Source organism: Pipistrellus kuhlii, unplaced genomic scaffold (assembly GCF_014108245.1).
Source record: "Pipistrellus kuhlii isolate mPipKuh1 unplaced genomic scaffold, mPipKuh1.p scaffold_m20_p_1, whole genome shotgun sequence".
Classification (NCBI taxonomy): domain Eukaryota; kingdom Metazoa; phylum Chordata; class Mammalia; order Chiroptera; family Vespertilionidae; genus Pipistrellus; species Pipistrellus kuhlii.
This window is the reverse complement of record NW_023425404.1, coordinates 167772923-167786226: the sequence shown is the minus strand read 5'-3', so window position 1 is coordinate 167786226 and position 13304 is coordinate 167772923. Positions and strand designations below refer to the sequence as shown.

General features: G+C 38.5%; 1 protein-coding gene across 3 annotated transcripts in view; it reads left to right on the top strand.

Annotated features, from left to right (window-relative positions):
- Positions 1-1767: 1767 nt before the first annotated feature.
- The window catches only part of SRP72 (signal recognition particle 72), a 30354-nt gene continuing 18817 nt past the window's right edge, over positions 1768-13304 (top strand). For 2 of the 3 annotated variants that reach the window (XM_036415574.2, XM_036415587.2), the window contains exons 1-8: positions 1768-1922; positions 3948-4068; positions 6419-6542; positions 7654-7797; positions 7877-7988; positions 10377-10408; positions 11423-11547; positions 11635-11692. In XM_036415574.2, the coding sequence (XP_036271467.1) occupies positions 1811-1922; positions 3948-4068; positions 6419-6542; positions 7654-7797; positions 7877-7988; positions 10377-10408; positions 11423-11547; positions 11635-11692 (828 nt within the window). In that variant the 5' untranslated portion in view covers positions 1768-1810. The remainder of the gene's footprint in view (positions 1923-3947; positions 4069-6418; positions 6543-7653; positions 7798-7876; positions 7989-10376; positions 10409-11422; positions 11548-11634; positions 11693-13304) is intronic. The other variant, XM_036415581.2, reaches the window with a different exon arrangement.

Genomic DNA, 13304 nt, shown 5'->3' with positions numbered 1-13304 from the left:
GATAATGAGAGGGTAAGGATCGGGCCGAAACTGGCTGTATGACGTCCACCAAAGGGTCCCAGATTGGAGAGGGGGCGGGCTGGGCTGAGGGGACCTCTTCTCCCACCCCTTCCCTCCCCCCACCATGCATGAATTTCACACACCAGGCCTCTAGTAACAATATAAATCTGAGTAGTGTACCCAGTAAGTTGTTACAGAGAGCTATTATAGCACATCAGTCTATAAACCTTATAGATTGGGATTCTTTTATGTTATGCAGCCATGAGGATTTTATAGGTCACTAACTTTTATCTGAGTGTCCATGAAACCCCTTAAACTTGGCATGACTCTTACCAATAACCTACAGTCTATACTTTTTTCTCTCTCAAACATTAACAAGCTGGCATTTCTTACCCTACTTTCACCTAATCTCTGGTGGAGTGTGTTTGTCTTACCCACTCCTTTCCTGGGGTAGACAACAATATATTCCAACATCTCTTGATTATTTCTCTATTACTCTTTCCTCTTAAATATTGATGTTTCCTACTATTGAGATTTTCCATTGCTTACAAATGGTCGAATCATCTTAAGTGATTCAGCTAAAACTAGCATTATTGACTTGCATCTATGTCTGCAAACTTGTATATTCTACTGTCCATCTCTGTGTCTGAATGCTCCAAATTTAATTCATCTTCCACCAACCCTGTAACTGGCTACACTCGTTCTCCCAAATGAGAAGCTTGATTTCATCTTCAATGTTTTTCTTGATTTTTCACATCTAACTCATCACCAAATATTGGATTTACCCTGTTACCCATTCTCTGTACAAAAGCCTCAAGAACGGGTCAAGTTCTACACATAATGTGAATTCTCAACCCACCCTTTTTGAAGTTTTTCCAAGGACTCACAACATATTTTTTTTTTAAAATCTCTTTTGCAACATTGACTACTTTGAAAATCTGAATGCTTTTTACCCTCTTTCCAGGAAAGTATGCACACTGAAGTTACCAACTGATCCCACTGTTTGTGTAGTTCTCTTGAAGCCTACACAAGGACTGTGGGTTAAGTAGGGGACTTGCTCTCAATTATTATACTAGCTCCTTTTGGTACCTTTACTTCTTAGAATGTCCTCATTTGTGTCATTGAAGCTATTCATTACAGTACAGAACTTTATTTTTATTATCTATACAAAAAGTTCCTTAATGACCGCTAGCTCCAATAGCTACAAGTAGTTCTTTCTCTGTTGGATTGTAAACTTCAAAGGAGAAAATACAATTTTACACCTCATTTCCCTCAAACTGCCTCATAATCCGATATGCTATGCCTAGCTACCTGAGATGGGGGAATTATGTACTCTTAATATTCTATGTTCAGGAACAATACTTTGAGATCTCTAGGACAATTACTCTCAGCCTCTCTGTAGGGTGATACAGCGACATAGCCACACTTACAAATGCACAGACTGGATGCTTAGAGTCTTGGGGGGTGGAGATGGGGAGGGGCGGGGGCAGGGGTGGTGAGCAGAGTGCCCACCTGGCTGGTGTCTGCGCCGAAATGCACGATGCTTCAAAGAGCCGAAACTTGGGTGACCCATTCTCCACCCGCTCCTGGGGTCCCACACCTCACGCCTCACTCAGGAAAGGTGTACCCACTTTACCCACGAATTTCCAGCAACCACACAGTAACATATGGTCTCTAACGCTGACTCGAATATAGGCGCTTCCGACTCGGAACGGACGCTTAGCAACCGCTGGTTTCCTCCCGCGCCGGCCGCCTCCGAGATCCAGTTCCGGGGCAGAGGTCATCCCGCCCCGCCCGCGGTTCCTCCAAGATGGCGAGCGGCGGCGGCGCCGGGGGGGTGTCGGTGCCTGCGCTCTGGAGCGAAGTGAATCGTTACGGCCAGAATGGGGACTTCACGCGCGCTCTCAAGACCGTCAACAAGAGTAAGTGTCCGGGCGGGCGCCGGGGCGGGCCGGGCCGGCGGAAGGATGCGGTCTCCTTCCGGCGCGCGCGACCCCCTCTCTCCGAGGAGGCGCCGGGGAGGGAAGACCCCGCCGCCAGCCCCGGGCTCGAACCCCTGGCGGCCGCGGTGGGGTGGGGTCGCGGCTCCGGCTGCAGGAAACTAGCCCTGGGCTTGGGGGTGTATAGAGAGCCACGTGTACTTCCCCCTTGACACCCTTAGGGCAGCGAGGGAGGGATTTAAAGAGACCGCTGCTGCCGGCGCCCCGTCCAGACTGTCCTCTCCTGGGACGCCTCTGTTTTCACGCCTTAACTCCGCACATAGTCCCCGCTACCCTCTCCTCTGCCGTTTTACTGTGATCGGGACGGTGCTATGGCTGAGGGAGCTGTTCCCCTGGGCCTCCTCCGCGGGGGGAGGGACCCGCCTGGGACACGTCATGTGGAAGCTGGCGCTGACGAGGGGGAAGCTGCAGGGGCCGGAGGGAAGGAAGGGCTGAGACCTACCCCAGGCCTGTACCCCCACAGGGAGAATCTCCCCCGAGAGATGAGACCAGAAAATGTGTCTGGGAAAGCACTGACATTGGAAATCACGTCGGAAGAAAAAAAAAAATAGCCTTTTTTTTTTTTTGATCCCATAACAGAATTTCCGATAAACTGCCTTCAGTATGAAGTCTATTCGTTATGTTCTTTTATCCTTTGTTACTTAACTGTAATAGAGCTATGCTTTAAAAAAAAAAAATCTTCATTCAGATTATTACAATTATTTCTCCTTCCCCCCAGCCCCCAAAAGCTCCCCTCCACCTGGTCCCCACTCCACCCTCTTCCCTTATTTTCTCTCCCCCCCCCCCCCATCTATAGATATATGATTTTTGTCCAGTCTCTTCCCATACCCCCTCACAGATACCTCTTTCCCCCTGAGAATAGGCCTATGCTTTTTAATGCTCTCTGTCGTGCTGAATTCGTTATTGAAGATGCCGCCTATATTTGGTAGATTTGGAAATGAAATGAACTGGACAGAGTTTGCTATTTAAAGCGGTAATGACATACAAGGTATGTAAGTACAATACAAGGCTGTATAAGTAATTTTCGCCAACCTGTTGGTTTAATGTGAAAAGAAGCGATTGTGCTCATAATAGTTTTTGGTGATTTCAGATATTGAGGAAAACAGATGCCAATTAGAACGATTGGATCCCTAAACTTGTTTTGAATTAGGGCTAGCTTTTGGCTAGGCCTGCAGCCAATACTGCTCAGTCACAATGTAGTAAGTTATAGGAACTTTCTAACTAGCAGCTCTCAGTTTGTTATCCAGTACAGTATATATTTTCTTCGACGGCAGAAGGCTGTGACTCTTAGAATTGGGTTCTTGTAGTTGCCCAGACGCAAGGAGAGTGGTCCTAGTCATTTTGACACTGAACAGGTGTTTAGGATTGAAACGTGGCTACCTGAATTGTCTTTGTACTTCTCTTTGGTCATTTTAGGTGAAAAGGGGAATTCTGAATGTTTCTTTGAAACTATTGCCAGTAAGATAAATTGCACTTGTACTTGACAGCCTATAAATATTGCCAAAATGTTCTCACTTCATCTTCTTGATAACCTTGTAAAATAGATAATGTTTTCATACTCGTCTTGCAGATCACAAGATTAAGATTTGTAGTTAGGTGATTTTCCCAAGACCTCAAGGCATCTCGTGACAATCTTGTACTAAAACTAAATTTGTTTCCAAATTCTACACGAACTTTCTTCTTTCCCTGTAAAGTAATGAAATATGTAGCATGCATCCCAAGATGAAAAAATTGTACAAAACAGCTTTTATCATGCTTCTTTGGAACTCTCCTTTTATCACTTCTTAAGTTAAAAATGAAGATCCCTCTTTAAAAAAAAAAAATGTTAGACAAACCATTTTTGCTGCAATACATTTGGAAATGTAATTTCCTGAGGTAGGGAGTGGGGAAATATAGTAAAAATGTGAAAAGGGAATAAATTAAAAAATTTTCTAAATTGTTTTGCAGTACTGCAGATCAACAAGGATGATGTAACTGCCCTACACTGTAAAGTGGTATGCCTTATCCAGAATGGAAGCTTTAAGGAAGCCTTGAACATCATCAATTCTCACACCAAAGTGTTAGCCAAGTAAGTGATTCAGTTGGTTGGTTTTACCATAGCTACATTCATTTATTTATTCTTTTTTTTTTAATTTATTTTTATTGATTTTTTTACAGAGAGGAAGAGAGAGGGATAGAAAATTAGAAACATCGATGAGAGAGAATCATCTATCAGCTGCCTCTTGCACCCCCTCCTCACCCCCACTGGGGATGTGCCTGCAACCAAGATACATGCCCTTGACTGGAATCGAACCTGGGACCTTTCAGTCTGCAGGCTGACGCTCTATCCACTGAGCCAAACTAGGTTTGGCCATTTATTTCACCACTATTCAGTGATTTTTTTCTTTTCTTTACTTGTTTCTTTTTTTCTGTTAATTCCCATTCGTGTCTTTGAAACTGGATGGAGTAATAGTAACTTTGTTCTTTACTGCCTTGCTGAGCCTTTTTTTTACCCCATCTTTCCTTTGAACCACTGAGAAGGAGGTAAATTGTGGAGGGATGTGGAGCACAAATATAACAAGAGTTCTCAGAGGACGTAGGGAGAACAACTTAGCAGAAAGTTAAAAAAAAATTTTAAAGGGGGGGCAGAGAAGGCAGACGTGTAGTAGGGCAGTATAAGGAGAGGTATCTAGGATGGTTTTAGCTGGACTTCTGTGCCTACCTCCTTTGGGAATTGTTTAGGTGAGTTTGATCGTAGGCCAAGATCTTTCACTGTCAGCGGTCTTGAAATTGGTAGTATTTTCGTTGTGAATATTTTTCACTTATTTATCTCATTTATCTTCTCATGAAATGTGAACTTATATTCTGAATTGTTACTCTAATTTTATTTTTTTAACAGTTGGGTATAAGCACAAAAGAATGTATTGAAATGAAGTTTGAAGCATATTTCTTAATTTAAAAAATATATATATATTATTGATTTTTTACTGAGAGGAAGGAAGAGGGATAGAGGGTAGAAACATCAATGAGAGAAACATTGATCAGTTGCCTCCTGCACACCCTCTATGGAGATGTACCCGCAACCATGGTACGTGCCTTTGACTGGAATTGAACCTGGGACCCTTTAGTTTGCAGGCTGACGCTCTATCCACTGAACCAAACCATTCATGGCTGAAGCATATTTCTTTAATGAAAGATTCTGGTTTATAAAGTGCGGAATAGTGTATAGTGTACTTCCTATTGTATAAGGAAAGGAGGATATTAGAATTTATATGGGTATTTTTCAAACACTAGCTAGAGAATGTGTAACAATAGTCACTTGTAGCCCTAGCCTATTTGGCTCAGCGGGTAGAGTGTGGGCCTGTGGACCATAGGGTTCCGATGAAGGGCAAGTACTTGTTTTTGCAGGCTCCTCCCTGGTCTCACATGGATGTTTTTCTCTGTCTTTCCCTCTTCCATGCTCCCTAGAAATCAATGGAAAAATATATTCGGGCGAGGATTAACAACAATAAACAAAAAACCTAACAAAACAAAATAGTCACTTGTAGGAGGCGAGGAGGAACAGCGTAGATTTATAAAGCAGAGGGAGTAAAACCTCTTAGTGTATACCCTTTTGTTTTTTATTTGAGCCATATACATGTATGATATTACAGATTGAAAACTTATTTTAAAACTATTGAAAATAAAAGGGAAATAAAGAAGCACAGATTTCTTATAGTAAATATGTTTTTGTTGTAATTCAGTATTTTGAGTTTTGACCATTTTGTGAATTTGAGAAATTTTAAAATAATTTTTGCTAGGAAAGTAAATAAAAGGGTATTGCTTTTATATATATTTTTCCTTATAGGTTATGGATGAAATTTTAAAATGCATTCCATCCACTATAGTCCACTCTAGTTACAGGTGTCACATTAATATAGATGAAGTTTTAGGTCTATGTATGCTAAGAAGTGTATTTGTTGTGTGTTTAGTAATTTGGATACAAATACTATGCTCCTTTAAGATTTCCAGTTATTTTTCCTTACTAATCCTGTACTTCCTGAACAAGTTAAAAGCAGCATTATGGCTTATTATTTGATAAGTAGATTTAAGAAACTTCTATAATAATTTATTTAAAATAGTGTTCAGATTGTCTGTGTACCTGAGACAATTATTTAGCTGCTGTATTATTTCATTCTTAAATGTTTATTTCAGAGGGCCAGTAATGCTAATAAGAATATCCATGAAACCAAGAAAGGTTAAGGAATTGGATATAATATTTTCTGCCACTAATGAGCTGTCTGACTTCCAAATAAGTCACTAACCTTCGTCAGCTTCCTCATCTTTTTTTAATGGGAATTGAATAATAATATATATCAAGTGCTTAGTGCAGTATCTAGCATGTAGTGAGTGCTCCGCTGTGTGCGCTAATAACCAGATGTTGTTTTTTTCCTTTTCAGTAACTCTCTCTCTTTTGAGAAGGCATATTGCGAGTATAGGCTGAACAGAATTGAGAATGCCTTGAAGACAATAGAAAGTGCCAACCAGCAGACAGACAAGCTAAAGGAGCTTTATGGACAAGTGGTAATTATTGTTTTTAAATACCTGTTGGCAACCGTCCTGAGTGAGCATGACTCTACCTGTAGCAGAGATCACGGATGAGGAACCTGATGATCCACAAAACTTGCCACCAAACCAGTTTTTAAGGTTTAAACATATTCCTTCTTCTTAATCTTCATGCAAAAGTTGCATATATAATGTTCTATGAACAGATGACTTCCCCAGGGTAAAGTTAAGACCTATCCTGTGAAATTTGGACTTTTTTCTCTTTTTTGTTTTGTTTAAATTTAGACTTTTTAGTTAGAAAGGAGCTTACATACTTAAACAGTTTAAAAATTGCATTTCTAGTTTTTAACTACTGAAGTTTAAAATAAAATCATGATGATAATTTAGATAAATTCCGCTGGTTCATGAAATATTGTATTCTAAAATACCTTATTTTTACATGTTTTGAGACATATAATTAAACCTACTGTAAAATATGGCTTTTAATGATAAGATGATAGAAATGTTATGTTAGAACTAGCAAAACCCTCTTTAAAGATTTTTAAAATGTCAATTTAGGACAAATAATGCTGAATTGACTGTATTGTTCCCAAGAGGTAATATGAGTTTAAAAATATAAATGGATTGAAAAAGATTTGGGCAAGTTCATGTATTGTAAAAATAGTTTTTTAAAGTAAGCTGGATCAATGTAAGGTAAATTCTGGCACTTTGAGACTGATGAAGGGCACCAGTCTGTCTTACATAGTGGACTAACTGACTCACAGGAATGGAGTCAACTTGTTTTAGGACAACTTCAGTGAAATAAGCAGGAATCATGTTGTGTGTACTTCATACTACACTATACGATTGCTAGTTTCTGGGAAAGAGAAAATGAAGATTAAATACAGTGAACTGGAAATATTAAGTCCTTTTATTAACATCTAACTTTGTTCCTATTTACTGGAGTTTAGTAGTTCCTGTGTGTTGTGGGAAGCTCTTTTCATTGTAAATTAGATTTAGGTAACAGTGATTTCTCTTACAGAAAGGTTTTCTTTTCTTAGTGGTTTCAAAAAGGGTTTGTATAGTGTTAGAGACATAACACTGTATTTCTCTTCTCCTCTGATTTTTTACTTGTTATTTGTCTCTTCAGTTATACCGGCTAGAACGCTATGATGAATGCTTAGCTGTGTATAGAGATCTTGTCCGAAACTCCCAAGATGATTATGATGAGGAGAGAAAAACAAACCTTTCCGCAGTTGTTGCAGCTCAAAGCAATTGGGAAAAAGTGGTTCCAGTAGGTATCCCTGAGTCCTCACACAGCCATGAAATGACATTCCTGTCTGGTGTTTGATTGGTACTTTGTTTCATGACAGGAGAACTTGGGCCTCCAAGAAGGCACACATGAACTGTGCTACAATGCTGCATGTGCACTGATAGGACAAGGCCAGCTGAGTCAGGCAATGAAAATCCTACAAAAAGCTGAAGGTTGGAAATTTATTAAAATTATTTATAGTTGTAATGCACGTACAACTTTGCAAAGTATTTACAAAAACTGCATTTGATTTTCTGATGTTTTTAAGGTGGGAAATTTTCAGAGTTCTAGCCTTTTCTCTTGTTTTGCTTTTTTGTTTTTTTGTTTTTTTTAATAATATCTCTTCTCTGTTTCTGTCTAAATCATATTTCTTGTTCATTTTAATTTGCATTTTCTGATGACTAGTGACCTTGAACATCTTTTCATATGTCTTTGTCCTCTTTGGAGAAGTGTCTATTCAGGCCCTTTGCCCTTTTTTTTTTTTTTTTTTTTTTTAATTGGATTGTTTGGGGGTTTGGGGCATTGAGTTTTGTAAGTTCATTATAAATTTTGGATTTTAACCCCTTATCAGATGTGTTATTGGTGAATATGTTCTCCCATTTAGTGGGTTGTCTTTTCATTTTGTTGATGGTTTCTTTTGCTGTGCAAAAACTTTAGTTTGAGGTAATCCCATTTGTTTATTTTTCTTTTGTTTCCCTTGTCTAAACAGATATACCAGGAAAAATATTGCTATGAAAGTGTCTGAGATTTTACTGCCTGTTTTTTTCTAGGATTTTTATGGTTTCAAGTTTAACATCTTACGTCTTTAATCTATTTTGAGTTTATTCTTGCATATGGTGTAAGAAGGTGGTCTAGTTTCATTGAAACTTTTAATTAGAAAAAGAAAATAATTTATTAGAAAACTTATGTTTTGGTCTTAACTCCTGAAACATTTAGACTTTTCTTCTGCATCCATTTTCCCCTGAAGCTATAAAAGTGATGTAGAGACTGTGGTGAACAGGGGGAAAAGATGAAACAGGGTTTATTTTATTCTTAAATGTTGAAGGTTAAAATAAGAGCAAAGGTTAGAGCATCATAAGAAGAAAAATATGTCTGAGTAACATATAATTTCTTGATCTTCTCATACATTGCAGATTTGAATGTAAAAATAGTACAAACTTATAGTACAAACTTTGCAACGAGCAGTTAATTTTAAAATTTGCATATCCTTTTTTCTAAGAATTTTATTTCTAGAAATTTATCTTAAGGAAATAATTAGATAAGTTCATATATGTATCTGTATGAATGCTATTTGAAGAGATATTCTAAGAAAAAACTTCAGAGTCATCTTGGGTTTCTGTTCCAGTAGAGCAGTGTTTCCCAAACTTTTGACATGTATGTACCCTTATAAAATTTTCATAACCCTGAGTACCCCTCGTACTCATGAGAATGTAGAATTAGGCGCAGCTAAGCACAGTGCAGTGCATATCCCCACCAAACTCCGGTGCAACGCATACCCACACCAAACTCTTCCCGTACCCCTGGGGCTAAGCGTATCCCACTTTGGGAAACACTGCATTAGAGGATTGGTTAGGTCTTACTATAACACCCAAAGAGATCACCATGCAGTCATTAAAAATTATAATATTAAAAATAATAAAAATGTGAACCTATCTACACTAATAAAAGAGAAAAATGCTAAATGACCGTACCTTCGCCCACAGCCAATCAGAGTGAGTATGCAAATTAACCCAACAAAGATGGGAGTTAATTTGCATACACTGAGGGAGGGAGGAGTGAAGACTGAAGACAGCTTAGAAGGAAGAGGGAGGAAAAGCCAAAAGCAAAGTGGCTGCCAGAGGGAAACAGCGGGTGGGGCAAGATGGGGTGAGGCAGGCGGCTGTGGTGGTGCTTGCAGCCGTAGCGGCTGCTTGCAGGAATCTTTCTGTAACAGGCTCCTAGTATTTATTATAACATAATGATGTCTATAGTATATTAAATGGGGAAGATTTCAAAATATTGTGTAGGCCGTCCCACTTTTATTTTAAAACACAGCTGTACGTTTACATTTAAAAAATCCATTAACTGAAATGCTAATAGTTGTTATCTTCAGGTGGTGGGATTATTGCCTTTTTTAAAAAATATATATATTTTATTAATTTTTTACAGAGAGGAAGGGAGAGGAATAGGGTGATAGAAACATCGATGAGAGAGAAACATTGATCAACTGCCTCCTGCACACCTCCTACTGGGAATGTGCTGACAACCAAGGTATATGTCCTTGACCGGAATTGAATCTGGGACCCTTCAGTCTGTAGTCTGACACTCTATCCACTGAGCCAAACCGGTCAGGGCTATTGTCTTTATTTTTATACTTTTCTGAAATTGGTATTTTTGTAATCAATATTAATATTTTAAATACCCTTTATATGATATTTTAAACACAGACATTACAAATGAATGAAAAGTATCAGAGCTAGAATAATAACTTGCCCAAATTAGTATCTTCTTGCTCTTTGGAATGGTGAAAGGAATGGGAGTTACCCAGCACTGTTAATTTTAAAAACCATTTTTTTCTATAGATCTTTGCCGCCGTTCATTCTCAGAAGATTCTGTAAGTATTCCACTGTTATTAAACCCAAAATTTTACACTTCTGACTAATATAAATTTGTAGCATGCTTCATTATAGTACTTATTGACTTTTTTGAATAGATGGTGATTCATTGACTAGGAATCACAATAGAAAACCTATTGATCATTTATTTGAAGGCCTCTTAGGATGAGAAATGACAATATAAAAGTTTTTTTATTTTAAACTCACATAAATGTAAAATAATTCTGCTATTATACATTTACTCAAGTCTTTGAGTCTGGTATATTAATGGGAATTTTGTACATATACCTTACATAATCCAGCATTTATGAGTCCATTTCGAGTTTTGTTTTTTTAAATGCAATAATAAGTTAAAGACAAATGTAAAGTAGTTTCATTACAGTCCTTTGAAATGTTTACTTTTTTACCTGTCTTACCGTTTTCTGGCTCATGTCTAATTAGACAATAATTTTCTTTAGGAACCCATCTTTATCAAATACTTCTCAACATTCAACATAGTTTTTATTGAAATTAGTCTCTTTTCACTCTCATAGTTCTCCTCTTAAGATAATTAAGTTTTACTTGTTTACCAAACATAACTGCATAATGGGATTGGAAGCAAACACATCTGACCACTAGTCAGCATACATTCACCAGGTGAGAGCAGGAGTGCAGGGTGTAGGAAAAGAGAACAGCCCCCTACCCATGAGCATTCATTTTATGTAGGCATCATCCGTCACCCTTTCCAGAGGGATGGAGAATATGGATTGATCTGGAGTGTCAGTTAAGAGAGCTGCTGCTTTAAATACAGAATTAGTTTCTGCTTTTGAAGTTCTTTAAATGGTGATAATTAGTTAGGATTTTGTAAACTTTCCTCTTGGTGGCAATTCCTAAATTTTAAAAAACTGAATCCAAGGGGAAATGTCTATGTCTTACTTAGGATTTTGTACCTTTTCAATGTTTGGGTCACTTGGTAAATATGTGGAGCAATTTGGAGAATTTACAGGGGGAAAAACGTTTCTTCTTCTGCTTAGGATGGGACTGAGGAAGACCCACAGGCAGAACTGGCCATCATTCACGGGCAGATGGCCTATATTCTGCAGCTTCAGGGTCGTACAGAGGAGGCTCTGCAACTTTACAATCAGATAATAAAACTAAAGTGAGTTATTAAAATGAAGTGTCTTTTTTAGGGGAGGAGGTGTCTTTTTAAAGGTTTGTTCCTTTTTGACCTGCTTATTGTTCACAGGCCAACAGATGTGGGATTGCTAGCTGTGATTGCAAATAACATCATTACCATAAATAAGGTAGGAAATCTGCATGCCTGTCCCTTCACTTATATTTTACCCTGAAAGCGTATTACCTGGCTTTGTTCTAAGTTAAATAGGTTGGGGTTTTTTTCTATGACAGAGTCCAAAATTACAGCAAATCATAATAATGAGTTACTTAACTCATAATGATGATGATTATGCAAAGTATACTCAAGTAATAAAACATTTTTGTAGTTAGATCCTGGACTTTAAAATCTTGACTATTTTCTTTTATTAAAATATATTTTATTGATTTTTTACAGAGAGGAAGGGAGAGGGATAGAGAGTTAGAAACATCGATCAGCTGCCTCCTGCACACCTCCTACTGGGGATGTGCCCGCATGCCAGGTACATGCTCTTGACCGGAATCCTATCTGGGAACTTTCAGTCTGTAGGTTGACTCTCCATTCATTGAGCCAAACCTGTCAGGGCTAAAATCTTACTATTTTCTTTCTTCCTTTTTTCTTTTCTTTTCTTTTTTTTTTTAAAATATATTTTATTGATTTTATACAGAGAGGAAGAGAGAGAGAGAGAGAGAGAGTTAGAAACATCGATGAGAGAGAATCATTGATCAGCTGCCTCTTGCATACCCCCTACTGGGGACGTGCCCGCAACCAAGGTACATGCCCTTGACCGGAATCGAACCCGGGACCTTTCAGTCCCTAAGCCGATGCTCTATCCATTGAGCCAAACCGGTTTTGGCAAAATCTTACTATTTTCTTAGTTTATAATAATATGGAGAATATCTATTTGTTAGGAAAGTAAAATGTTTGGACTTTTGCACTGTGAGTGTGCATGTTTTATAATATTTTCATCTAATGAGTCTCAAAGTTTTCTGTAGAGAGTATTTTTCTTTCCAGTGACTTTTATTTTGGGGGAGGGAAGATGTGGGCAGGTTCTCTTATGTTCAGATTTTTTTTTTTTAATATATATTTTATTGATTTTGTACAGAGAGGAAGGGAGAGAGATAGAGAGTTAGAAACATCGATGAGAGAGCGTCATTGATCAGCTGCCTCTTGCACACCCCCTACTGGGGATGTGCCCTCAACCAAGGTTCATGCCCTTGACCGGAATCGAACCCGGGACCCTTCAGTCCCCAAGCCGATGCTCTATCCATTGAGCCAAACCAGTCTCGGCTCTCATGTTCAGATTTGAAATTCAGGTTAATAGAAAATAACAGTAACATTTGTGAGGGGTTTTGATGTGCTGTGTGATTTCTTTTTCAAGTGCCGTCTTATTTCATCCTCACAATTATTGTTTAATGTGACAAGAAGTATTTCCAGTCTATAGGAGTATAATCTGAGGTTGAGTTAAATAATTTATATAAGATCACAGCTAGTAAGAGGTTGAACTTGGAATCAGATGCTAATCTCTGATTTCAATGCTTGCTCCTTCTAGCCCTTCATGGTACCTCTTTCCTCCTGTATAGCAGAAATTCACTGAATCCCCAGCAGTGTGATAATGGCATTAAGGGAGGGGGGAGTAGTTACAGGGTGTTGCTTGCCATTGGCAGACTTTAGGTTTCCAAGAATTGATGCTGGTTTTTTAATATAGCAGCAGTATGTACCTACCTATGTTTATGAATAATTTGAAGGATAAATTCTTATGT